Source organism: Penicillium robsamsonii (genome assembly GCF_028829455.1).
Source record: "Penicillium robsamsonii strain IBT 29466 chromosome Unknown utg000003l_segment0_segment0, whole genome shotgun sequence".
NCBI lineage: Eukaryota > Fungi > Ascomycota > Eurotiomycetes > Eurotiales > Aspergillaceae > Penicillium > Penicillium robsamsonii.
Genome location: NW_026643221.1, coordinates 4,448,487 through 4,472,181, shown reverse-complemented (window position 1 = coordinate 4,472,181; position 23,695 = coordinate 4,448,487). Strand labels below are relative to the sequence as shown.

Below are 23,695 nucleotides of genomic sequence, written 5' to 3'. Positions count from 1 at the left end.
CCGCAGTGTCTGTGTTTCGGTCCAGGGAGTGGTGATGATCTTGACCTGGTCTCGGCGTCTGACTTCGGTCGGTCGGCCCTGGTGGGTGTCGAGGAGGTCTGAAAGGTCCTCCTCCATTCTGGTTGATGGTATGGGATGCTGTGTGTGGGCTGTTCGTTTTGATACTTTGCTTTTCAATGAAAAATTTTCAATATTCACTTCAATATCTATTCACGAAGTAAACTTCTCGTAGCTTCCTTCAATATTCTATGCCCAATACGATGGGCTAACAGTACTTGGACCTATCTTACCATCTTCAGCATATGGACGTACATATGCCTAAATCTTCAACTTAGTATATGGTGACGGATGTTCAACCCAGTACATCATTCTATCATTTGCCTGCATCGGTCCAACGTACACATACAGTGCAATAATCCATGGATGCTAACTACATGTAGATTCAAAAGACGAATTCATAAGTCTCTATTCTCTTTTCTACATTTGAAATGAACACTACAATATCTCTTTCCCTATTCTTATAGCTTAAGATATAAAGAAGAAAAAAACCCCTAAACCATCCAGATGGAATTTTCATATATATATATAACAGAGGTTGTTCGATGTAAGCTGGAAAAACTGGTGTATTATACATAATCAAATAAAAAAAAACAGGATATATAAGTACAAGCTAAAATTACAAAATCACTGTACATGGAGCATGCTGCTCAAGAGTCGTTGCTCGGTTCTTCCTTGTGCGTCCAGGGTCCCCTGAATCTTTTTCGCACATGGTTTCGTTCCTTTTCTGTCCGACCAGTCTTCACCTGGAGACCAGAAATTGGCTTGAAGAGAGACCGGATTGGAATATTGAATTTGTACTTCCGATTATCCTTGTCGAACAGTTGCCGCTCGAGAGTTGGCCTCTTGATATCGGTATCTTGTAACTTGCGCAAACGTCGTTTGTAGGCGTCGGCACGCGCGATATTCCCCCCTTTGAGCTCATCAGCGATAAACTCTTTGTAATGCTCCGCTTTTTCCTTCCACTCTGTTGTCATATTGTACTGATCGTAAAACACGGTTTCCAGGTCAATTCGGTCTGCGCGAGGGAGGATCTCCGCCAAAGAACCCAAGTCTCCTAGTTGTTCACTGGAGACCAAGCCAGTAAGACTCGACCCGTTGTGGAAAGGCTCGGGGTATTGTTCTTCCAACTCGAGAGGCTCCTGACTCGCGTCATCAAAGCTGCGTTCTTTTGCTCTGTGGGGACCAAGGAAGGGGCCAAGAGCACCAGAGGGCGTGGAGAACATATGGGCCGGGCGTGGAGAGATATCACTCTTCGCTTCTTTGCCGCGAAGGATTGTACCCTGATATCTGTCAGCCACGTATGGCATCGCGGCAAGGGCATCAACCGTCTTTGGCGCAATTTCGTAGAGATTCGCCAGGTCCTCATTCCCCTCGATGATACTTGTTTGCCGGAGCCGTTGCAGCGCGCTGGCTAGTTGCACCATGGTGGGGTAATCAGGGTGCATGTAATCGCGTTGGATTTTGCGCCAATGCTTTCGGGCTAATTTTCCCATCATCCTGCGGGGTTTGGTGATACCTGAGCGACCTTCGAGATGGAGGAGTGTCACGGGGGCATTGATTGGTCTCACGCCGTATCCCTTGAGAAACCACGACCAACCAGGGAAATGTGCAATGAACTTCTCTTCGAACAGTCGAAATGCCTCCACATTGTCGGGATAATTATCAGATGTCGCAAGCATCTTGACGTAAGTTGACCAGTTGATACCAGTCAATGCAAAGCCTGCTGCCTGAACTTCGGCCACAACTTGATGTATTTTCTCGAACATTCCTCGGCGAGCCAAAGACTGCATGTAAAGCGAAAGTGGATAGTCCAAGATGAAGCGTTGGGCATGAATTATTTTCGGCTTCTCTGCTTGAGTGGTGGATATTGAAAGCATCGATGGGAGAGGGGACTCGGCTGGCGCAGGCACGGTGGACATCGGCGATCGTTCAGAAAAGAAAGTTTCAAGGTCAGAGGTACCGGTGTACTTGCTTATGCCTGCCATAATGCTGTTCCAGCACTCTTCCACTTTCTCGTACTTGTGGGTTTCTAGATAGGCATTCATGATGGCTTTGATGAAGTCGATCGGTAAGGAGTCTAATTCATCGCCGTCCGATGATCCCGCAGTTCGTCTGACTTGCATGTAATGAGCGAAAGTTTGGAGTGCCTTTTCGGCGGCACCTTGGAAGCCGTATGCCTCGACCAGCCGTTGATAGTGCGTGGCAGTGAAAGACTCAACAGCAAATCCTTTTGAAGGAGTAGATAATAGAGTGTTGGACAATCGAGTGTTGACTGGCGATGGATTGGCTGTGAAATTTGCGATTGATTCAGAAAGTGTCTTTTCTGCGTTCTCCAAGACGATATCTTCAACGGGAGTTTGAAGATCTTTTGCGTTCTCCACGTCTCTTAGAATCTGCATTCTCAGATTTAACAGGCTCCCCTCCATTCCGACTCGACCGAAGCGTGCTTGCATCTCGCGAGAGATGATGTGCACCATATCGCGGTTCCGATGCTTCACATATCCAAGCAAGAGAATGGAATAGTGGTATTCGGTGGGTTCAAAACCAGCATTGTGCATCTTTTTGAGAGTAGTTCGCGCACGATCAACTTGCATGGCATACACATAAGCAAGCATAACAGCCGCATAAGTCATGCCGTCTGGTTTGAATCCTAGCTGTCCCATGCGGTCAAGGACGCGTCGGAAGGAATATTTGGATACCCTGAATGCATACCGCATTAGAAGAAAATTCCACATTCGTAAGGGAGACCCTCCCACCGCTAAGTTCCAGCTGCTTTCGACAAGCTCTTCTGCATAACCCAATTGCCCATTCTTGCAATACGCCTCAACAGCCGCATCAAGCATTGGCCTCGTGATTTGTACTCCACTGGTCTGCGCTTCTTTGAGCAATTGACGAATAGCTTCGACGTCGCCTCGCTTGGCAAAAATCCCCATCAGTGTGCCAAATGTGAACGAGTCGGGAGGCACACGGGTTTCTCGCATTTCGGAGAAGGTTGACATGGCACCTGATAAATCCCTGGCTGTAGCGTACGCCAGGAGCAGTATATTCCAGCAAATTGTGTTCAGCGGGATACCAAACTCCGTAGGAATTCGATTGAATTGCCGCCGTGTTTCGTTCACATCACCTAGCCGGGCGTGGACGGCAAGGAGGGGAGTCACCGATCTTGCGCTCTTCGGGTGGCCATGGTCTGCAAGGAACCTATCAAACAGGCGTTGGACAGTTTGTACATCCCCAATCCTGGAAAAAGCACCCATTGCGTCATTGTATGAGGTGATGCATGGTCTTTTATCTTCATCAAAGCTCGCCTCTTCATCCAAGAAGTATGGCATGCTGTCGGTCATCCCGAATTCCGACAAGCGTTGAGCGATAGCACGAATCATCTTCGCGTCTACCTTTGCATCCGGAAAATCCAAACGCAATTGGCGATAAACAAGAATACACTTGACGAATTCCGACCGTTGCTTTGAAGATAGAAAGGCCCTCACCACACTGAGATAGTGTTGATCTTTCAAAAGACCCAAAGAATGGTATGTGCGCAACAGTGGAAGCATAGTTGAGATCGGTGTGAGTTTGACTAAGTGATCAGACTCAAGAAAACGCCCAACCAGATGGCGAGCAAAGTCCATCTTTGCATTCATGTTTGCAGCATTGGTTTCTTTGGGATCGTGCGACAAGGCCATCTTAAAAGCAAGGAGATGTCTGGAAAGGGAATTCCCAGGAAAGTGAAATTCATCAATTCGATCCAGTAAAGAGTCCAATGGCGGTCGCTCGTTTTCAGGGATCCTCAATAGGGCCCTCCAGAGTAAGCCAATTTTGGCCCACTGTCTGTTTTCCATCATGTGCATCAAGCCTAGCGAGATGATATTTTGGGCAAATGGCATGGCAATGGCTTGCTTGCATATTTTGTGCAAAAAAAGAGGCTTTTCAGCGGGCAACGAAAGAAGCTGTGATCTTATAATGTTCATGAAGTCTATTTCGGTGCGATCTTCAGGCGCAATTTCGTTGAAGAGTGCCCATGCTCGTATTCGTTCCTTTTTTTCGGACGATTTACTCATATAAGCACACAGTGCAGGCTGAAATTTCGACGGGTATCCAGCTGCGACGTACAGCACCCAAGCTTTATCAAATTCGCTGCCATCCTTCTGAAGGAAAGCCTGGAGGGATGCGCTCGCTTCCCCGTCCTTATCGGAAGATTCCGGATCTAGAGGCTTCTGGGCTAGCTTGGATGCACTTTCGTGGTTGGATGAAGCTGCTGATGCTGATTGGCGAAGACTTGAAATGGAAACATAAGACCTTGAAAAGCTCAAGTGTGATCTCCTCTGGAATCCAGTCTTGTTTTGGGGGCGAGACAGACGCGAAGCTCTCAGAGCTCGAGCTTGCCGAGGGTATAAGAATTCGAACAATGGCCCTATCTCATCGCTTGACTCTCTGCTTTCGTGTTGAGTGCTAAGAACGGGGGACGATCGTTGACCTGACGCCTGCAAAAGCGCGATAAACCACTGAGGAGCATCTGCTCTAGCCCCATTGTGCTTCCAGAAATTACCAGACAGACATCGTGGGCTTTTGATCATGCCATTGGAATCTCGAAGAAAACGTCGTCCCGCGTTCTCGAGAGATCCTGTTGCACGTTCGAGCATCACCCCCAGATCGTAATTTGAGGCCGCAAGATGCCGTTATTATTTCTTGGTATGTATTGTATTCGGCGCAAAAGATCTGTCTAGATGATGCTTGTGTCAGAAAACTGCTTTTGAGCATGACAAGCAATTGAGCAAGTTGTCCCTGGGTGGTGCCATTCGTACCAAGGGAAGGAAAACTGGACTCGTCGGCGTGTGGAACACAATATTGCTCTCACACAAGTCCCCAATGTGAATTGCCAATCAAGTCCAGGCACCTTGATTTCAACAAAAAAAGGCAATGGTAAATCCAAGGTCCCATGAGCTTGGAGAAAACAACGTAAAAGATTCGGAGGTGCATGAAATTGCCGGGGTTTCACCGCCTTTAGTGAGCCCACCACTTCAACCGTGTCCCTCCCATTCTCATCACAAGGACCCCAAATAAAGGAACAAGAAAGAAAAATATCATGGAGGTAACTGAATTTATCTTCAAAGAGAGAGAGGAGGCTCTCCTTGTGGGAGACTACAATGCCTACCGGGCGCACACTACCAGAAAACTGCAGAAACTCCGCAAGAAGCTTGGTCAGGCCACTGTCAAAGGCCGCAAGTATACTGCCAAGCCAGCTGTGACTGCTGAAAATGTTGGAAGCAATGTGTCGTATGTTACCCACATTTCCAGTCATAATTACTATTTTGACTGGTTTCTAACCTAAGCCAGATATGTACACCTTTTGCTTCTTAGTTCCGAACGAGCTTGGGCGCAAGCAATGCACATGAAGTCCACACATTCCGCAGATCCTTCCGCAAAGGCCATCTCTGGCGCTGCTCGGCGTCACGTTATTTCTCGACTGAACAAGGCCACTGGATATGCGCAGCATCTGGTCTCGCTGCTCCACGAGCAGGCGCTATCTGGGGCGAGTGATGTGGATATCCTAGAGACTCGGGCTTATTTGGCAATGATCTCCGGTACTCTGTGGCTTGAAAAGCGGAGGTGGGAACAGTGTCTTCGAGATTACTCCCTTGCCAGAGTGGTTTACACGGCTTTGGGCCAAAGGATCAAGAAAGATGCTTTTCGGGACCTGCTCTCGGGAACTGTTGACCCAAGTCTCCGATACGCAGCTTATCAGATGAAGCTCCCCCGCTCCAAACCCACCTCATCGCTGGCCATTGAATTCTTCCCATTGGATTCTGAGATTCGCGCCGAGGTTGAGAAGGTCGACCCCTCTTGTCTTGCTGAAGAAGCAGCCGGTACTCGACGAACTGCAGAAGGAGAAGTGCAGGAATTGCCCCAGTCTGTTACCTGGAGATCGCGAACCGTCCCACTGGATGACGCTTCAATCTCTCAATCGTTAGCTGCTGCTTCAGCTGCGGAGGCTCGCCTCACTACTTGGCTGGCAGACGCAGGAAAGTCTGCCCCTGCTAAGGAGAAAGCCGCTGCATATGATAACGTGATTATCGCCAGTCAGGATGCTGTCGATGCTACGAAATCTGCCATTGATGACCTGGCTAGTGAGGGTGTTGATCCCAGTGATAAGAGAATGCAGGCACTCCAAATCACTCGAACTGCAGTTAATTACACTTTGGTTGGCTGGCGAGTCGGCCGTAACCGGGTGTTGTGTGGAGAAAGGGACGGTTTGTCATTTGAGGAACAACAACCCACAAGTGGAAAGGAAACTGCCAAGCACACCACAGGAAATGGCAAGAAGTTGAACAAGCTCCGTGAGCGTGTCGTCCTGTATGATTCGACACTTCAGAGTTTGGAATTTATTCTCGAACTTCCAGGTGTGGCAGCCGACTCAGACTTTGTGCAGGATCTAGAGGCCAAGCGGCACTATTTCCGTGCTCTCAGGTATGGTTCTCACCACAATCCTCACTGATTCTCGCGACTAATCACTTTTTTTTTACTCTTTAGATGTCTTGCTATAGGAAGATCCCATGGAGTGCTTTCGAAGTCAAAGGAGGCTCTTGCACTATTTTCCCAAGCCCTGAACCTCGCCGCCTCCGCCACTCCTCGGTCAGCAGAAGATGCTGAAGGTGTCCCAAAGCTCGACGTCTCACAGGTGCAATCAAGTACCTTGCAGTCAACTTTGCGAGATTTGGTTGCCCGGTATCGTGGACTTGTCACTCTAGAGAAGGTGACTGCTGAAGAAGCATCACAGTCGAGCCAGCGGCCAGTGGTGGAACGCCTACAACAGTTCGCAGGATCCGGACTGGACCTCAGTAATTTGGTGCCGTACCCACCTAAAATGCAGCCCATTCCCGTGAAACCTTTGTTCCTTGATGTGGCATGGAACTACATTGATTACCCACGTGAAGGTCAGCAACAGGAGGCTCCAACTCAGCCACAAGCACAGGCCCAAGGTCCCGTGGAAGAAGAGACGAAAGGCCGTCGTGGATGGTTTGGTTTTGGCGGTCGTTGAACCCTTACATAGATGTGCTACGAATACCCATTTTCTACAAAAGTACATGTAAGCATAAGTACAACCTTGGAACCCTTACTTGACGACCAATCAGCGACAATCAATATATCTCAGGAATTCCCTAGCCGGGTCACGTCGTGCTGAGTAATTGTCCTCTTTAGGTAGGATTCCGTACTCTGTACTCTACAAGGCTATACAATGTTATTTTTGATATGTGTGTTCGGAGTATATGTACAGCACCAATATTAAGTCCATAGAGAGATGACTGAAAACCCCCTTTCATGCGAATTAATTATAGGTTAAAGCAGTAATTCCAAAAGTTCATCGTATAAAAGTAAAAAAAAAATAATCAACCTAACAGAATCTATGAAATATGAATTACGCAGATATTTATGCATTGATAGAGATAAATGCTGGGCATCCGGGCCTCCTGTAATTGGCGTTCCCGCCCCTGAGCCCCAGTCAATTCTTTCTCCCCTCTCTCCACTCGCTTTTTTCCCTTGATCTCCTTATTCACTTTCTCTTCAATTCTGCGCTTTGGAACTTTGACCTGGACTCCCAACATGGTCAATATGGCCAATCTCACCGGGAGCTTCGTCTCGCCATCGGCGGATGCGACAGTCTCCCCTCAACTTTTCGCGCCGACCGGTCTCGTCGCCACCATATTGGATGGCTTCACCATCTGGAAGGGCCTGCTGACTTTCTTGGTCGCTGCTGTCATCTATGATCAGTGTGAGTGGCCAATGCGACATGTGTGACCTTGAAAATCGCGTCTTGAAACTAATTCAAACCCCCTATTTACAGTCAAGTACCACTACCTTAAGGGCGCCATTGTTGGCCCTATGTACAAGATTCCCTTTATGGGTCCATTCCTTCAATCAGTCAACCCCAAATTCACCGAATACAAGGCCAAATGGGACAGTGGTGACCTCAGCTGCGTTTCGGTCTTCCACAAGTGAGAAGTTCCCAGATGTATTCAATTCCTTAGGGTCTGTTCTAACGCTATTTTACAAAAGGTTCGTCGTGATTGCGTCGAGTCGTGATATGTCCCGGAAGATTTTTAATTCGCCTGGCTATGTCAAGCCCTGTGTCGTGGATGCCGCACACAAGCTTCTCGGCAAGACCAACTGGGTCTTCTTGGATGGCAAGGCCCACGTGGATTACCGCAAGGGTCTGAACGGATTGTTCACTCGCCAGGCCCTGGCCATGTACCTCCCCCGTTCCGAGGAGGTCTTCAACGCCTACAACCAGCACTTCCTCAAGAAGTCCGCCGCCACCAACTTCACCCCGACCCCCTGGATGTCCGAGTTCCGCGAGCTCATGTGTGCGCTGTCTTGCCGTACCTTTGTCGGTTACTACATCAGTGATGAGGGCGTCCAGAAAATTGCCGATGACTACTATTTGATCACTGCTGCCCTCGAGTTGGTTAACTTCCCTATCATCCTTCCCTACACCAAGACCTGGTATGGCAAGAAGGCTGCCGATATGGTGCTTGTGGAGTTCACCAAGTGTGCTGCTAAGTCCAAGGCCCGCATGGCTGCCGGTGGCGAGATCTCTTGTATTATGGACGCATGGGTTAAGGCCCAGCTGGATTCCGCCGCGTACCGCGAGAAGATTGACAAGGGAATCCAGGTTGATTCTTCCGAGAAACCTAGCCAGGTTCTCCGTGAATTCTCCGACTATGAAATTGCCCAGACTATCTTCACCTTCCTATTCGCTTCCCAGGATGCCACCAGTGCCGCCTCCACCTGGTTGTTCCAGTTGATGGCCGACCGCCCCGAAATCCTGGACAAGGTCCGTGAGGAGAACCTTAACATTCGTAACGGCGATCGCACTCTCCCCGCCACAATGGATATGCTCGACAAAATGCCCTACACACGCGCCGTTGTTAAGGAGACCCTGCGCTACCGCCCCCCTGTCATCATGGTTCCCTACCTGGTCAAGAAGGACTTCCCCATCAGCGAGACTGTCACCGTCGCCAAGGGCTCGATGATCATTCCCTCCGTGTGGCCCGCATGCCACGACGAGGAGGCTTACCCCAATGCCGACTCGTTCGATCCAGACCGCTGGATCACTGGTACCGCCGAGCAACAGACCAAGAATTGGCTGGTCTTTGGCACAGGTCCCCACTACTGCCTGGGTCAGACCTACGCTCAGCTTTCTCTGATGTCCATGATCGGAAAGGCCAGTATGGTGATGGACTGGGAGCACACCCCTACCCCCGAGTCAGAGGATATCAAGGTGTTCGCCACTATTTTCCCCAAGGTATGTTCAAGCTCATTTTGTGTTACAGTGATCAATTTACTAATATATATCAGGATGACTGCCTTCTTACCTTCCGCCCTCGCGCTTAAATTCTCCCTTTCTTGTACAAAGCAACGAAGCGAAGCTGGAGCCTAGCCCAATTTTCTGGACAGAGGGCTTGGTTACCTTGACGTGATGTCTTCCCCGGAGATAGGGTGGTCCACTGAACCTTTCTTTCTCATTCAATTTTGATGCATGATGAACGCTCAATACAGGAAAAGTCTTTAGCATATGTTTCTCTTAGAGAGACCTTTCATACCCTTGCGCAAAGAAACCCCCATTGCGATTATGATTACCTGTTGCCCGTGAGGGGTCGCTGGGGGTTTCTTGTTTCTTTTCTTCCGAGTGACTACTCCTAGAGCCATGCATATTAGAACAATATTAATTCTCGTTTTCTGCTTATATGACATGTTATATAACTGTTCATAGGCTTGAATTATCTAAACATATATCTTCTCACGTGTCCCAAAAAATGGGCTAAAGCCCTTTGTTAATTGTCTTTTACTCTTGGTTTTACCAGGGAGGAACCAGCTCGTTCTTTTACATATAGTTTCAGTGAAATTCATAAAATCCCAAGATCTGATTTACTTGATGTATACTCCACTATATATTTGTACTATGTCTACGAGATTTTTATGAAAGTCAATCAAAATATAATAGATCCTAAACAAGTTTTTATTGCTAGAATGGGACCAATTGAGTCATTTCTATCGATCAAAATCCCCAATATCTCCCTAGCAAAGCTTGTATATTACCACAAATGATGAAGCAAAGCCCTAAACCAGTAGGCGGTCACGAGGAGCAGATACTGACATCACCGTCCCTCGTTCCGAGGTTACGTCCGGAGATGCAATAACTCCCAACTCACCTCCGCGGACAATCGAATTCAGAATTGAAACAATGGCCTCAAAATTATCATCCAAGGTCCAGCGATCTGGTATCGCTCTGTCATCCGCCGCAATCAGAATCCAGACACGCAGTGCGGTATCACCCGCCGCGGCCTTGCACCGAGCTATCTCCGCACCGACAAGAGGACTGGTTACTTCTCCCCAGAACCGTCATCTGGCACCAGCATGCAGTCTGCAAACCAAGCCATTCCAAAACAAGAGTCTGTGCCAAGTGCAGACGCGCTGGAGCAGCGATGAGGCCAGCCCAGTTAAGCTCCAGGAATGGGGATTCGAAGATGTATGTACCAAGCCCTTCATTACTCATTTGATCCGAATATAATATCCCAATAAGACCACAAGCACGCCATTACCATTGTTACGCAGCTAACAAAACCAACAGATCAATGCCGCCCTCCCAACTTCAACTCCCAACTCCCCAACCCACAAGCCCATAATCCTCATCGACGTGCGCGAGCCCGCCGAACTCCAAGGCACGGGTATAATCCCGACTGCAGTGTCCATCCCGCTAGCATCGCAGCCAGACGCATTGTACCTCACGCCAGACGAGTTCGAAACCCGGTTCGGGTTCCCTAAGCCCGATCCTGCAGATGGCGAGGGTGAGCCTGCGCAGATGGTCTTCTATTGTAAGGCTGGTGTGCGGGCTAAGACGGCGGCGCAGATGGCTGTGCAGGCTGGATATGACCCTGCTAATATTGGGGTTTATGCGGGTAGTTGGTTGGATTGGGAGAGGAATGGGGGCAAGGTTGAGAAGTGGGAGGGGGATGATTTTTGAGTTGAGATGTTGAAGTAATGCTCGTTGATAAATGTTTGATAGTTGTTTTTGGGGATGAAGGTGCGGTGGCGGCAAGAAAAGTATTATACTACACAAGGCTGGAGAGGATATTGAAGGGTAGATATGCGCTCTATTCTGATATTCTCAAGCAACTGTTTGATTTGGTCTGCACCCAAAAAAAGACTGATCTTCCTAGCTTCAAAACTGGTCAAATTGCCTCTGTGCATTAAAGACAAATACATATTAAAATATAGTCGAGATGTCTATCCCCTTGCAAACACTTGAATAGTATAAATTTAATTCACTATAACAGAAACAAAAGATCTGGTATGGACCAGGCCTTACTTTTCCTATATCATGTACAGGCGACTTCTCTCCCTGTTCATCCATCAAGTCATGGTCATTCATTGTATGTTCAAATCGTAATCAAAATAGCATAACTTTTCCGCATTTCGATAGCAATTGTCATAGCTTAGTAGATTTTGATTTCCCCAAAACTGGCTATGATGGAACCGAAGGCCATGAGGGCCGACGGAGAACAAAGCTCGCCACTCACTGGCACTTGATCGTTAAGTTCGCTCAAGAATAGGTATCGCAAGTCTGGAATGGGTCCGGTGCTGAGAATTCTTGATCCGCAGACATCGCACACCGGAAGGAAGCCCTAAGACTGAATTCAAGGAATGTCGAAGACGGGCTTGAGTTTCTTGACCAGTGCCCATTCCTCCATAGAGACCTCGGCCCGGTAGAACTCCTTGAGGGTGTCGATACTCTTACGCGAGATGTGCGAGATCAGCTGGTCCTTCTCTTCGAGGTGACGACCATACATGGGCTGGTTGGGGCCCTCGACCTTAACAGCAACAGAGGGCTGACCTCTCTTGCAGACCGGAACGGCCTTGTGATCGCGCTCGATGGATGTGCTGCGAAAACGGTTGTGTTAGAAACCAGGAAAAAAAAGATGAAAGGGGATAAAACTTACACTCTACCAATATCGACAATCTCCCTCACACCAGCGGCATTGGTCCTGACCGCAGCCAGAGGAGTGTGGAGACGCAGGCTTCCTTCAATGACATCAACACCGATGACAATGGGGTCGGTCTTGTTGAAGACAGCAACGGGCTTGATGACACAGGGGAAGATAGCAAGAAGTTTAGCCTCCTCCTTGCGCTGTTCTGTGATCTGAGCCATGTGCTCAGTGAAGCTATCGAACAAGTGGTAAATGATGTCGGCGGTGAAGATTTTGACACCGATCTCGTTGGCATAGGCCATTGCGTCCTTATCGACCTTGACATCGAAGCACAGCATGACAGCATATTCCTTATTCTTCTCAAGCATGGTACCGGCCATCATGACATCACGCTTGTAAACGGGACCGATGGAGATATTGGCAACAGGAATCTTGGAGACCTTGAGGAACTCCAGGAGAGCCTCGAGCGAACCCAGGGTGGAAGCCTGGACAGTGACACCACGCTGATCAGTTGAGACACGGCTCAGCAGATTCTCCAGATCGCTCATGACCTCCTCCTCAAGATCCTCCTCATCGTCGTCAGGACCGACAACCAGCATGCGAGAACCGGCGATAGCGTGCTCCAAGTCGTTGGCAGCAATCTTCACACCAAGGGCAGCCTTGACTTCCTTGTTGTGAACGTATTGGGACTTCAGACGCAGCTCCTTGAGCGGTGCTGGTGTCAGAAGAGCACGAATGTTGGTTGTAATAGGACCGTTAAGACCGCACATTACGATGCGATCACCCTCACGAAGGATACCGTTGGACAGAATAACGTCAATGGTGGTACCGAGACCCTCAATGACCTTGACCTCCAGAACTGTACACTCGACCTCAGACAAGTACATCAGGGAGTTGGTCATACGCTCTTGACTCAGGCTGGTCAGGAGCTTCAGCATGTCGGGAACACCCTCTCCAGTGTGGGCGGAGGTGGGAACGAGGGAGACGTTGCGAGACAGAGACTTGTTCTCGAAGAACAGCTCGGAGTTGAAACCCTGCTCGGCGAAAGCAAGCTTGGTGGCCTCAAGACGAGTGCGGAATTCGTTCTGAACACCCTTGTTCTGCATAGCCAAACTGTCCTCGAAGCCATTGTTGTCAATCTTCTTCCAGCCGTAGAGACGATCAATCTTGTTCAATGCGACAATGAAAGGAGTCTTGCGGTCACGCAGCAAACGCATAGACTCGAGAGTCTGGGGCTCGAGACCGTGCATGATATCAACAACGAGGATAGCAATGTTGCAAAGGGAGGAACCTCTTGATCGCAGGTTGGAGAAAGACTCGTGACCGGGGGTATCGATGATCAACAGACCGGGGACCTTGAACTCAAACTTGCCATCCTTGTTCACAACCTGGGTCTTTGTGCGCAGAGCATCGACAGGGAAGTAAGTGGCACCGATCTGCTGGGTAATACCACCAGCTTCGCCCTCCTGCACGTTGGTCTGTCGGATCTTGTCAAGCAGCTTGGTCTTACCAGTATCGACGTGACCAAGAATACAGCAAATCGGGGATCGGAGATCATCCTTTGAACGAGCAGCCAGAGCCTCCTCGTGCTTGGCCTTTCTCCGCTCCGCAGCCTCGGCCTTTCTCGCCTGAATGGCCCTTTGGTTGGCGGACTGCTCTTCGTCAGATGAATCTTCATCAGACGATTCGTCGGAGTCGGAGTCGGATTCCTCTTCCTTCTCATCCTTTTGGGCGGGTGCTTCCGGTGCTTCCTCAGTGGGCTTCTCTTCCTCATCCGATTCAGCATCCCAGCTGTCCTTGACATCATCGTCGGCAGCCTGCTCCCAGTCTTCGACGGCGTCCTCTTCCGCAGGAGCGGCAGCAGCAGCAGCGGCGGCGGCGGCCTCAGCCTTGGCTTTCTCCTCGGCCTGCTTTTTCCGATCTTCAGCCTCGCGCTGAGCCTGGGCTCGAGCGGCGGCGGCTTCAAGGTCCTCCTCCTGCTTCTTGCCAGCTCTCTTCTTCTTGTTCTCATATACAGGGCGCGCCTTCTTCTCGGCACCCTCCTCTAAGCCAGCAACCTTGCCACCGGCGGCAATCATCTGCTGCATGCGCAATTCATTGCGCTCCTTGGCCTCTCGTTGAGCCTTGGTAAGCAGCTTGCCTTCTTTGCGCAGCTGCTCCTTCTTTTCGCGCTCCTTCTCCTTCTTGCGCTCACGAGCCTCTGCACGCTTCTTCTCTTCCTCTTCATCGAGGAGCTTCTGCTTGGCGGCGGCAGCCCGTTCTTCCTCTGCAATGCGCTCCTCCTCCTCACGTTGCTGTCGAAGAAGTTCCTGTTGCTTCTGAAGAGCTGCTAGGTGGGGAGGAAGCTTCTTCTTCTTGCCACCAGTCTCTGCGGGTGCAGAAGCGGCGGCGGCCGCATCATTCTTGGTACCAGCGTCGGCCGTCTTCTTGGCCTCGGCCTTCTCTTGAGCAGGGGTGAGCTTCTTCTTTGTGGCAGCCTACATAGACGAGAGAGAGACATATTAGTAAATGATTCCGACACCAAGCAGGGATTTCCAGCATGAAGAAGAATGTATAAACCTACCTGCTCCTTTTTGCGCTGCTTCTCCTTCTCCTTCTTCTCACGCTCCTTCTCCTTTTTGCTCTTTACTCGGAACTCGCCCTCGGGCTCTACAGCCGCAGGCTTGACCACCTCCTTGATGGGCTTGGTCTTCTTTCCAGCGAAAACATCGTCATCATCGAAGTTACCCTCCTCGGGCTGCTTGCTAGCCAAATCGTCGACAGGCTTGACCTCGGCACCCTCGGCGTCCTCACCGTCGACAAAATCATTCATCTTGCCCTTCTTAGCCTTCTTGGCCTTATTTTTCCTCAAAGCAGCCATAAGGCCACCGACCGGCGCAGCCTCCTCGTTGGCATCTTCTTGGGGTTGCTCGACGGGAGCCACAACGGGAGCAGACTCGCCGAGATCGGCCTCCCAGTCCTCCTCCTGTCTCTTGTTGCCCTTCTTCTTTGGCGCCATTGTGATAAATTTCCCTTGGGAGGGTTTGGTGATGATCCGATTGGAGTGGTGACCGGAGAAATGTAGTGGGCGCACAAACGGAGTTAACCGGTTATTTGCGACGTGTGGTAATACGCACACGTATTAAAAAGGGAGAGAATGACAGAAGTCAAAAAAGGACAATCCCCAGAATGAAAGGCGAGAGATAAAGCTCTCTGTAAGGTGGGCCTAGGGAGGGGTGTGGGAAAGAAAAGAATTTCGGGAAGATTCATGGACGGTGGGGAACAATAGGCTCTAAATCGCCACGACCAAATAAATAGCTGAACTCCCCCATATATCAATGTTTTTTTCTTTCCTCTAGGATATCTTCATATAAACGTATCAGAAAAGGAACTTCGAACATTACTACTAACATTTTAATCTGAGCTATCCATGGATGGCATAGAAACATCTCCAGGGCTATGGAGTATGTAGTTCCAAGCTTGCTCCTCACACTTCTCCCCGGTTGAATCCCCTTGACATTAAATTTCAATATGTAGCACCCTCCGAAGCCAGGTGAAGAGAGCCTGGGTATGATTGACTTCAACTTTAAGCGTGTCCTCAATTGCACGAATGAATATTTTCACTGTTTCAGGAGTCAGGTCCTTGAACTGATTCCTGTCGCATGCCAAAAGAACCTTATCCAGGTATGTCGAGTCGCGACTCACAAGGCGAGCCAGAATGGTACCATCGATATGCATGCTGTTTTCAACCTGGGAGATTGCATCAAGGTAGCGATGTCTGCGGGACAGGGAGGGACAAATGACCTCATCCCTAAGGCAGAAGTTGAGCAGAAGTTGAAGAAGGCGGCATTCCTTCGCATGAAGGGCCAAGAGCCGATAAACAGATCCATTGATGCCAAAGCCATAATAGGTGCTGTGGGCCATCAGCGAAGCTGGAGATTTGCAGCCTTTAGTGACCTTGATCAATGAGACAGGAAGATCGGCCACCGGACAAGGCACAAGGTCAACTGGTGGGTTGTGCGTCTTGATTGTGAAAACGCGGGCAGCTCCACCTCGGCTACTCACTAAAATGCGATCCGGTTCAATTCCAAACCCGGGCATCAAAGCGTGTGACAAGCCATCGCGTGCGACTGAATCGAAACCACTTGGTAGGATATCCCCGTTTACAATAGCGTAGGTCAAAACGGAATGTCTCGAGCTGGTGATGTAGATCATGGTTCCTACCACCGTCATCGCGACAGCTGGGGACGGGAGAAGCGCGGTGATATTTCGATTCCATTTTGTTCTAGAGTTTCGTGAGGTAACCGTGAAAAATCTTTTCCCAGAGGCAACAATCACGCTATCGTCGTAAGCTGCCATCGCATAGATTGGGTCCTTAAACCATTGCGTGTGCTTGTCAATGCAGGTGATCTGCCCAGGAGAGTTGCCATCCCGAGATGCTTGTATGAGCATCAATCGACCTTGGCGGTTATTGGGTTGATGAGGCAGGTTGACCGAAGTTCCAACTGCGATAAGATGGTATTCGTTACCATCCTTGTGTGGCATCCAGTCCAGAATACATGTGATTTTCTCACCAGAAACTCCATGTGGCCTCCAAGGGAGAAGGCCTTGAGCAACCATGTCCACATCGTTAGGGGCTACTGGTAACTGTGTGTCTGGGTCCACAAACTCGATACATGCCGTGCGAGAAATATCGAGAGGCCTTGCTTGGTTTCCGTTCTGAACGACAGAATATGAAACAATGAGACTCTGGAGATGTCTGGAATAGGTGAGCTTGCTGGGGTTTCCGGGAATGTCGATGCGTCGAGGAACGGCCTTTGCTTCTTGATTCAGAGAGCATACCAGGAGCTGACCATCTGCAAAACAAAACATGTATGTAGCTGCAATCCCAGACACTTGATCTCTTACGTCGACAAGATCAAAGCTATTGAATCTGGTGGGAGAATATGCGGGCTGGCCTGAATATTAGGACAAAGCCCAAAAGGACAGGATGGGTTGTGACTTACGCAGTTTTGATCTGTGACCCAAACACGAGACAGGAAATAGTCACAGTCATTGCCACCCGGGGCATATGACACACGCCAGAAATCATCTCCGCATGTGAACAACGCAAATGTATTGTGGGCTTTGAGATTGAGTGATGTTTTCCCATAACGGCGTGGCACTCTTTGCTTCAAACCTGAAGAGAAGGTATCGTGTTAATGAAAGTGACCAATATTTTGAACTAAAGACGACTTACATCTGAAACCGAAGACAGGGTCACCGCGGAAATTGACAGCATCTGTATCTATCTCGAACGGAACAAGTATGCCACTTCGCAGTCCACAGAAAAGGAACGGGTGCATTCCACCGCCTGAGGGAGCCCTGATAACAGCGAGGCTTTCAATCGTTTTGGATATGTCGTCTTCAGTGTTGGTTGAAATAAGAGTGTCGGCATGTTGTCTGACTCCACCAGTCTCGTTGTCAACCTCGAATGATAGCACTGTGCCATCACCGGTGCCCAGGAAAATGAATCCAATTTTTCCCCAATTCTGGTGGGAGATACAAATGGGCTCTTTTTGGAGCGGGTATGGAGCCTCATGATTAGATAGAGTGACACGTCCTTCAGTCGTGATTATCCGAAGAAAATGGAGAAAATTCCCCTCTTTAGTTCTTGTAGTCATGATAACAGTGGAACTTGGGCCATCCACAAGAGCTGCTGTGACAAATACAAGGGGATCATGTTGAATCGAGGTGTTGAGAGAGAAATCAGCAGGGACGAAAAAGTGCACAGCTCTTTCTGTGACCCGAACAATAGCACCTGAAGGTGTACAGTCCATTGCCAAGGTCTGTTGGACATCCAAGCCTGTATCGTCCTCAAGAGCAGTAATGCCATCTCTCATATCTGGAGTTGTATGAAGAAGCAATGAGGAGAGCGGATCAGAGGCCACCAGGTATATTGAATCCTTAGTACCGAGTGACACAGCCCACATACCACGTATGCTGGAAAATCCACCCAGTGTAGCCGCAACTCCAATCTGAGCCTCAACGCCATGTCGAAGCTCGGTAATAGCCCCATTGCCTGAAGCAGATGTTGAGCAGACAAAGAGTCGATCGCGATCACGAGACAGATTACGTTTGAAGGGGCTGCCTGGGGAGACTGATGGAATAACAACTGCATCGGGAACTGGTGCCCAGTTGAGGAATCGCTGAACACACCTGGGGTGATCCCGTGCTTCCTGGACAAATAACCCACCATCACCCTGGCTTCCAGCAGCCAGAATAAAGTCACCACCTTCATGGCCCATATCAAGAATATCAAATGCCGTATCAACATCGCAGTGGAGTTGACCCAGAGAAGTTTGTGTTTCGAGTTCACCATCGTTGCCAAACTCGAGATAATAGATCCAGCCTTTTTCTTGACAGAGGAAGATTCCATCGTACCTCTGACTGTAAATCCAGTTCCGCGAAGGTCTGGCCCAGCGAGTCCACAGTCCAGCTTCGGATGATTCGGCATCGGGAATGATCGGCGGGTATCGCATCGGACGAGACGAGGAATTGGGTGTGTACATTGCCATGGAATTTGTCGTGACTAGGAGGTAGGACGATTCTTTGGCCAAAGGGATGACCATGCTCGGCAACTGGTCTTGCTGAGGCAGACTAGTTGAGGTGCGTTTTGGAGTCATGCGGTTGGATACATTGACTCCATCCCATTCAAATACCATAGACCGTGTTGTGCCACGCTTATGGACAATAAGAAGTAGAATGACTCGTTTATCATTGTTGTCTTTCGGGTACAGAAATTCCATGAACAGTATGTCGCCATCCAGTTGGAAGAAGCTCTCCTGTTTGGATATTGTTAATACAGGGCACATGATAGATAAATAGTCGTGAGCACATACACTTGAAATTGGGTTCAACTTCCCCTGAGCCATTTGCATCTGGAGTTCGCCGGGGGATTTTAACCACAAGACACCGAAGAAATTACGCGACGCGCTGACTGCGACCGCACGCGATCTTAAACATGGTGTAAGCTTTCGTCAATCGAAGTGAGCCAGCAATGGGTGATACTTACTTGGGATCAACAGCAATATGTCTGCCATACTTGTCGGCTATGTTGATATCACGGGGCAGAGCTCGATTGTAGGAAACAAATGGGCCATCTCCCATTTCTGAGCAGTACATGAAAAGGAGCTCATTTGAGTCCATAGCAAGAAAAAGAATTTGAGGAGGTAAATTGTTTTGGTCGTAAGGGTGGACCATCGAACTTGATGGAGCCTGAGTTTCCCAAGGCAATTGGGTGCTTACATTGATGACTTTCGCCCCAATAAGCGAGCCTTCAAGATCCGATTTTTCGACAACATCTTGAAGATGACCACTGGGCAGGGCTTCCTTGATTTGAATTCGTCGTTCTCCGATGAAAACAACATCGTTGTGGTGTTTATCTCGAAGACGTGCTGGAAGGATCCAGTTGATGACAGGACTGGGGATCAATGGCTGGGTAAGCAGTCCAGCCAGATGCGTCGAGCGCGTCTTGTGCTGGTTATCAGGCATTGCAGTAATTGGAGGGGTTTCACAAGCGACCCAAAACAGATTAATATAAACGAGCAAATGATTCAAAAGCCAAAGGCGTGAAGCAGGGTAGAGAGATATGAACTCGAAGAGAGAGATGGATGAAAAAGATTGGAAGGCGAAGTTGCACGGAAATGAGGAAGGAAACTGGGCAATAGGCAGTATCAAGAGGCGATCAGGCAATGGCCTGAGGCGCAACAAGCCCCAATATCGGATTGAATGAACCAAATTCCCAGTGAATTTCTGTATTCAAGAAACAGGGCAATTTCATTCGGAATTTGCAAGCTCTGCTTCTCTTCATACTTCAAAGGGTGGAATATCTCAACGCGTTTGATGCATCGACTGCATGCGATACTGGCTATGGATGTCCGATGCACAACTCGACCTAGAGGGAGTACAGGTGGTTGTAAATAATTTCACAGGCAAGTGTGTCCCAGACAAGCCCTGTAGTATCTTTATCAACCAATGCACCCGACGTATGAGGGACAAATATCAATCTGAGACTTACAGCTTGCCTGAACGCTATATAGCAGTAACGGCACTCGAATTTATGCAAATATTTGCCACAAGCTCCATTAATTTCCAAGCTCTAGGAAGCGAGGCCTCACCATAGAGCTAGCACTTGTCACTGGCGGATAACTCGAAGAGCAAGTCAACTTCGGAGCTATGCAATCACCGCCCGTCAGTGGGATTTCACAACCCTAGAAACCGCAGACTTCTAAGGGCGTATAGCACGACACACAGCTATATGAGTTCAAGGTCTCGCGATGAATAGCGCAAAGCTATTAGATCGGAGCGTTGCGCCTAAGCCTAGCACAGAGCGAATGTTGTTATCGGCGAAAACATGTCGCGGCTGCCGATCGGTGCCTAAGGCTGTGAAGTGGGACTCCGGGTGCCCGCCTTCGACTTCAGACTTACACCCGTGGACGTTTGGGTATATGTGTCTAGAGCTTCATCAGTTCACATTCAAAGAGACCTCAGTCGTGAAGGTTAAATCCATTCTCTCACATAATTGGCGGTGAATCATTGTTCTGGACACGTCATTTCGTTGTCCGGTGAAAGAGCTCTAATCGATCTATATCCGATCGACCTCTCGATATTGTTGAGCTAAATTCAGAACTCCCAGCCTGGATTTCCTTCGTTCAGATTGAGAAATAAATTGAGCTGGAATTTTGTCTTTTCCTGTGTGTGCATATTAGCTGCTTGATCTGGTTAGGCAATATCTTAGCAGACAGGATGGAAGATACCGGAAAGGAAGAGATTAATTCCAGCTTTGAGGATATATCTGCATCGCCAAGCTCTTCCAAAAACTTCAATTCGAATGAAGAGGCACATCAGATTGCTCGAGCGGAAAAGGCGAGAGCCATCCGCAAAGCATGTGCAGCGCGCGACGTGGAAGCCTTAGCTGTGCACGCAACTTCTGAAGGCGGGTTACTCGAAGATGACTTGAGACAGATAGCCTGTGAGTGACTATGTCGAGAGAAGGTGCACATACATATGGTCCCGCCTAACCGATGAATAGGGCCTATTTTGTTACAATGCGACGAACAAAGGCAACAATTTGATACGGTCCGAAATACTGAGCTTTTACGACATGCCGATGAGGAACAGGTAGAGCTCGACGTCAACCGGTCTTTTGTCTACTACCCAAAAGGTATGCTATCAGAGCTCCCCGTGAAATATGAGTCTGGATGTTAATAGAATCTAGCTCCTGAGGAGGAAATGCTGAAAAAGAAACAGCAGCTATCCAACCTAATCACCCAAGTACTAAGGGAATACCCCATGCTTTGTTATTTCCAAGGGTATCACGATATAGTCCAAGTTCTTCTTTTGGTACTGGGCGAGAAGCAAGCTGTGTCAGCAGTCGCACAGATATCTCTTTTCCGCATACGTGACTACATGCTTCCATCGCTATCCCCAGCTGTGAAACATCTTCATCTCATTCCTGCAATCATCGAGACAACAGACCCTGAGCTAAGACGGCACCTTGGCAACATTGAACCATTCTTTGCTCTCGCCGCTACACTGACACTATACGCCCATGATATTCAGGAGTACAGCAATATTTCACGACTTTTCGACTTTCTTTTGGCTCGGGAACCTGTGGTTGCAATCTACCTCTTTGCCGCAATGATCCTGTCTAGGAAGAAAGAACTGCTGGAAATTCCAGCGAATGAGCCCGAGATGCTTCACTTTACGCTTTCCAAGCTGCCATGTCCACTTGATCTGGACGGACACATTCTGCATGCGGCACGGCTTTTTGAGGACCACCCGCCGGAGTCTTTGCCGCTTGGAGCCTGGAAACATATTCCTTGGTGCAGCGTGCTCAAAACTTCACGGGACCTACATAGCAAGTACACCGCAGAGGACGCGATATACTTGTTTAAAAAGCAGTCTCAACAGATTCGGAGCGAAGAGCGTAGGAAACGAGCTCTGGATTTCTTGTGGAGCCACCGTCGCTCCGTGGGCTCTGTGGCGTTGGCTATATTGGTTGGAGCAGCATCTTTCTACATCCGCAAAAGGGGACTCGACACCTCGATTTGGTCTTATGTTGCCTGGATTCAAAGGGCGATTCAAAAGTGGGTTTAATCTTCGAGTAATGTGCACTCAGGTATCATGGATGCTTGATGCAATTGCATGTGTATGATAATGAGGAAAAAAACGATAGAACCATAATAAAAACCCTTATATCTGAATATGTCAACTAAAGGATTCATATATAATGAAAATCCAGTCTATTATAGCAAAAATAATATGGTCGTGTATGACACCAGGGCGAGTGGTACCCACAGTTGTGGCTTGAGCGCGTGGCTTTATCTGCGGAAGCTGATGTGTACACTTAAACAACTCCCTTCCTACGGCTTACCTCAAAACCAACCACCATGGCGAACCGAGGCTACGATGTCGTAGTAGATGTGGATGCAGAGGTAATAACATTCGAATGACCAATATATCATTTCAACTAACAAATCAGCAGGGCGACCTGGGCCATACCGACCTGCAAGAAGACCTGGAATTCCACCCCTCTAGTGAGTTTCCCCAAGCGCACCGGCCTAATCCAGCTCTCTAACTAAGTAATCCTACAACTCAGATTTTGAAAACGATCAAAGAAACACCAAAGTCCAAGGCGACTCCGCCCCGTTCCTGGGCGGCGGGTCATCGCGTCGCCGTGACCGGTCCCCTGGCGGCACGCCGACCAAGCACAGCTGGTGGTCACTGCACTATTACGAGCGATTTTTCGACGTCGACACGAACGAGGTCTTCCGCCGCTGTGTGGCGACGCTGTACCCGCGCACCAACTTCCTCGATGTGCTAGAGGGCAACGCAGACCTGTACGGACCGATCTGGATCGCGACTACGGTGGTGGTTATCCTGTTTTTGACGGGCACTATCTCACAATGGCTGTCAAACAATGACGATGAGCACTTCGAGTACGATTTTACGTTGCTATCAGGCGCGGCTGGTCTGATCTATGGGTACACGGGCATCTTGCCTATTGCCCTGTGGGGTGCGCTGCGTTGGTTCGGCAGCTCCACGGCTGACCTTATTGAGTGCTGGGCTCTGTATGGATACTCCAATTTGGTCTGGATTGCCGTTGCGCTAGTCAGCTGGAGTCCGTTAACTGCGCTTAACTGGGCGCTTGTTGGCGTTGGCTTTGCTTGGACTGTCTTCTTCCTTCTGCGGAACTTGTACCCGGTCTTGAATGCTACTGACGCCAAGGCTAGCAAGATCCTCTTGATCTTGGTTGTTGTGCTACATGCAGCACTGGCTATTGCTATCAAGGTGCTTTTCTTTGCGTAAGTTGTGTCCGAGAAACGAATTGACCTTGAAACTGACATATCGACTAGCCACGGGAGCCCCGTCTCCAAGAAGAACAAGGACAAGGATCACGATGATAAGGATGACGACAAGAAAGGGATGTTCCGGGCATAAGCGGGAGAGGATGGACCGTTGGCTTTCATCTGAGATACTGGCCTTTCCATAGATTCTTGCTCAGGTAGCAGGTGTCGCAGCTCAAGTTTTCTAGTCGTGTTATCGAACGCATGCATGTATTGTACTCTGTATTTACCGCAGACGGAATTTGGAGACGTGAAACAATTCGACTTTTTGAATTTTACACATTT

The 23,695-nt window shown here is 49.0% G+C and overlaps 8 protein-coding genes across 8 annotated transcripts; 5 read left to right on the top strand and 3 right to left on the bottom strand.

The window, feature by feature from the left end:
• Positions 1–707: 707 nt before the first annotated feature.
• N7447_006430 (putative translation regulator (Cya5)) lies at positions 708–4,697 on the bottom strand (the record flags this gene model as incomplete). Its single annotated transcript, XM_057230692.1, has 1 exon — positions 708–4,697. One exon carries the CDS (start codon positions 4,695–4,697, stop codon positions 708–710), a length of 3,990 nt encoding a protein of 1,329 aa, XP_057085782.1.
• Positions 4,698–5,140: 443 nt separating this feature from the next.
• Positions 5,141–7,093, top strand: N7447_006429 (signal recognition particle subunit SRP68; the record flags this gene model as incomplete). Its single annotated transcript, XM_057230691.1, has 3 exons — positions 5,141–5,331; positions 5,392–6,522; positions 6,586–7,093. The coding sequence occupies 3 exons, from the start codon at positions 5,141–5,143 to the stop codon at positions 7,091–7,093; spliced, it is 1,830 nt and encodes a 609-aa protein (XP_057085781.1).
• Positions 7,094–7,656: 563 nt separating this feature from the next.
• erg5 (C-22 sterol desaturase erg5) lies at positions 7,657–9,447 on the top strand (the record flags this gene model as incomplete). Its single annotated transcript, XM_057230690.1, has 4 exons — positions 7,657–7,825; positions 7,898–8,048; positions 8,110–9,358; positions 9,412–9,447. The coding sequence occupies 4 exons, from the start codon at positions 7,657–7,659 to the stop codon at positions 9,445–9,447; spliced, it is 1,605 nt and encodes a 534-aa protein (XP_057085780.1).
• Positions 9,448–10,297: 850 nt separating this feature from the next.
• Positions 10,298–11,077, top strand: N7447_006427 (rhodanese-like domain-containing protein; the record flags this gene model as incomplete). Its single annotated transcript, XM_057230689.1, has 2 exons — positions 10,298–10,582; positions 10,685–11,077. The coding sequence occupies 2 exons, from the start codon at positions 10,298–10,300 to the stop codon at positions 11,075–11,077; spliced, it is 678 nt and encodes a 225-aa protein (XP_057085779.1).
• A 673-nt stretch (positions 11,078–11,750) lies between these two features.
• On the bottom strand, positions 11,751–15,039 carry N7447_006426 (putative mitochondrial translation initiation factor IF-2; the record flags this gene model as incomplete). Its single annotated transcript, XM_057230688.1, has 3 exons — positions 11,751–11,994; positions 12,054–14,518; positions 14,605–15,039. 3 exons carry the CDS (start codon positions 15,037–15,039, stop codon positions 11,751–11,753), a joined length of 3,144 nt encoding a protein of 1,047 aa, XP_057085778.1.
• A 500-nt stretch (positions 15,040–15,539) lies between these two features.
• Positions 15,540–19,553, bottom strand: thtA (the record flags this gene model as incomplete). Its single annotated transcript, XM_057230687.1, has 5 exons — positions 15,540–16,973; positions 17,027–17,199; positions 17,260–18,844; positions 18,902–19,016; positions 19,075–19,553. The coding sequence occupies 5 exons, from the start codon at positions 19,551–19,553 to the stop codon at positions 15,540–15,542; spliced, it is 3,786 nt and encodes a 1,261-aa protein (XP_057085777.1).
• Positions 19,554–20,807: 1,254 nt separating this feature from the next.
• On the top strand, positions 20,808–22,160 carry N7447_006424 (TBC domain-containing protein; the record flags this gene model as incomplete). The annotated part of the gene is made up of 3 exons (XM_057230686.1): positions 20,808–21,033; positions 21,094–21,225; positions 21,280–22,160. 3 exons carry the CDS (start codon positions 20,808–20,810, stop codon positions 22,158–22,160), a joined length of 1,239 nt encoding a protein of 412 aa, XP_057085776.1.
• A 293-nt stretch (positions 22,161–22,453) lies between these two features.
• On the top strand, positions 22,454–23,504 carry N7447_006423 (Yip1 family protein; the record flags this gene model as incomplete). The annotated part of the gene is made up of 4 exons (XM_057230685.1): positions 22,454–22,498; positions 22,549–22,600; positions 22,663–23,368; positions 23,420–23,504. 4 exons carry the CDS (start codon positions 22,454–22,456, stop codon positions 23,502–23,504), a joined length of 888 nt encoding a protein of 295 aa, XP_057085775.1.
• Between the last annotated feature and the right edge of the window lie 191 nt (positions 23,505–23,695).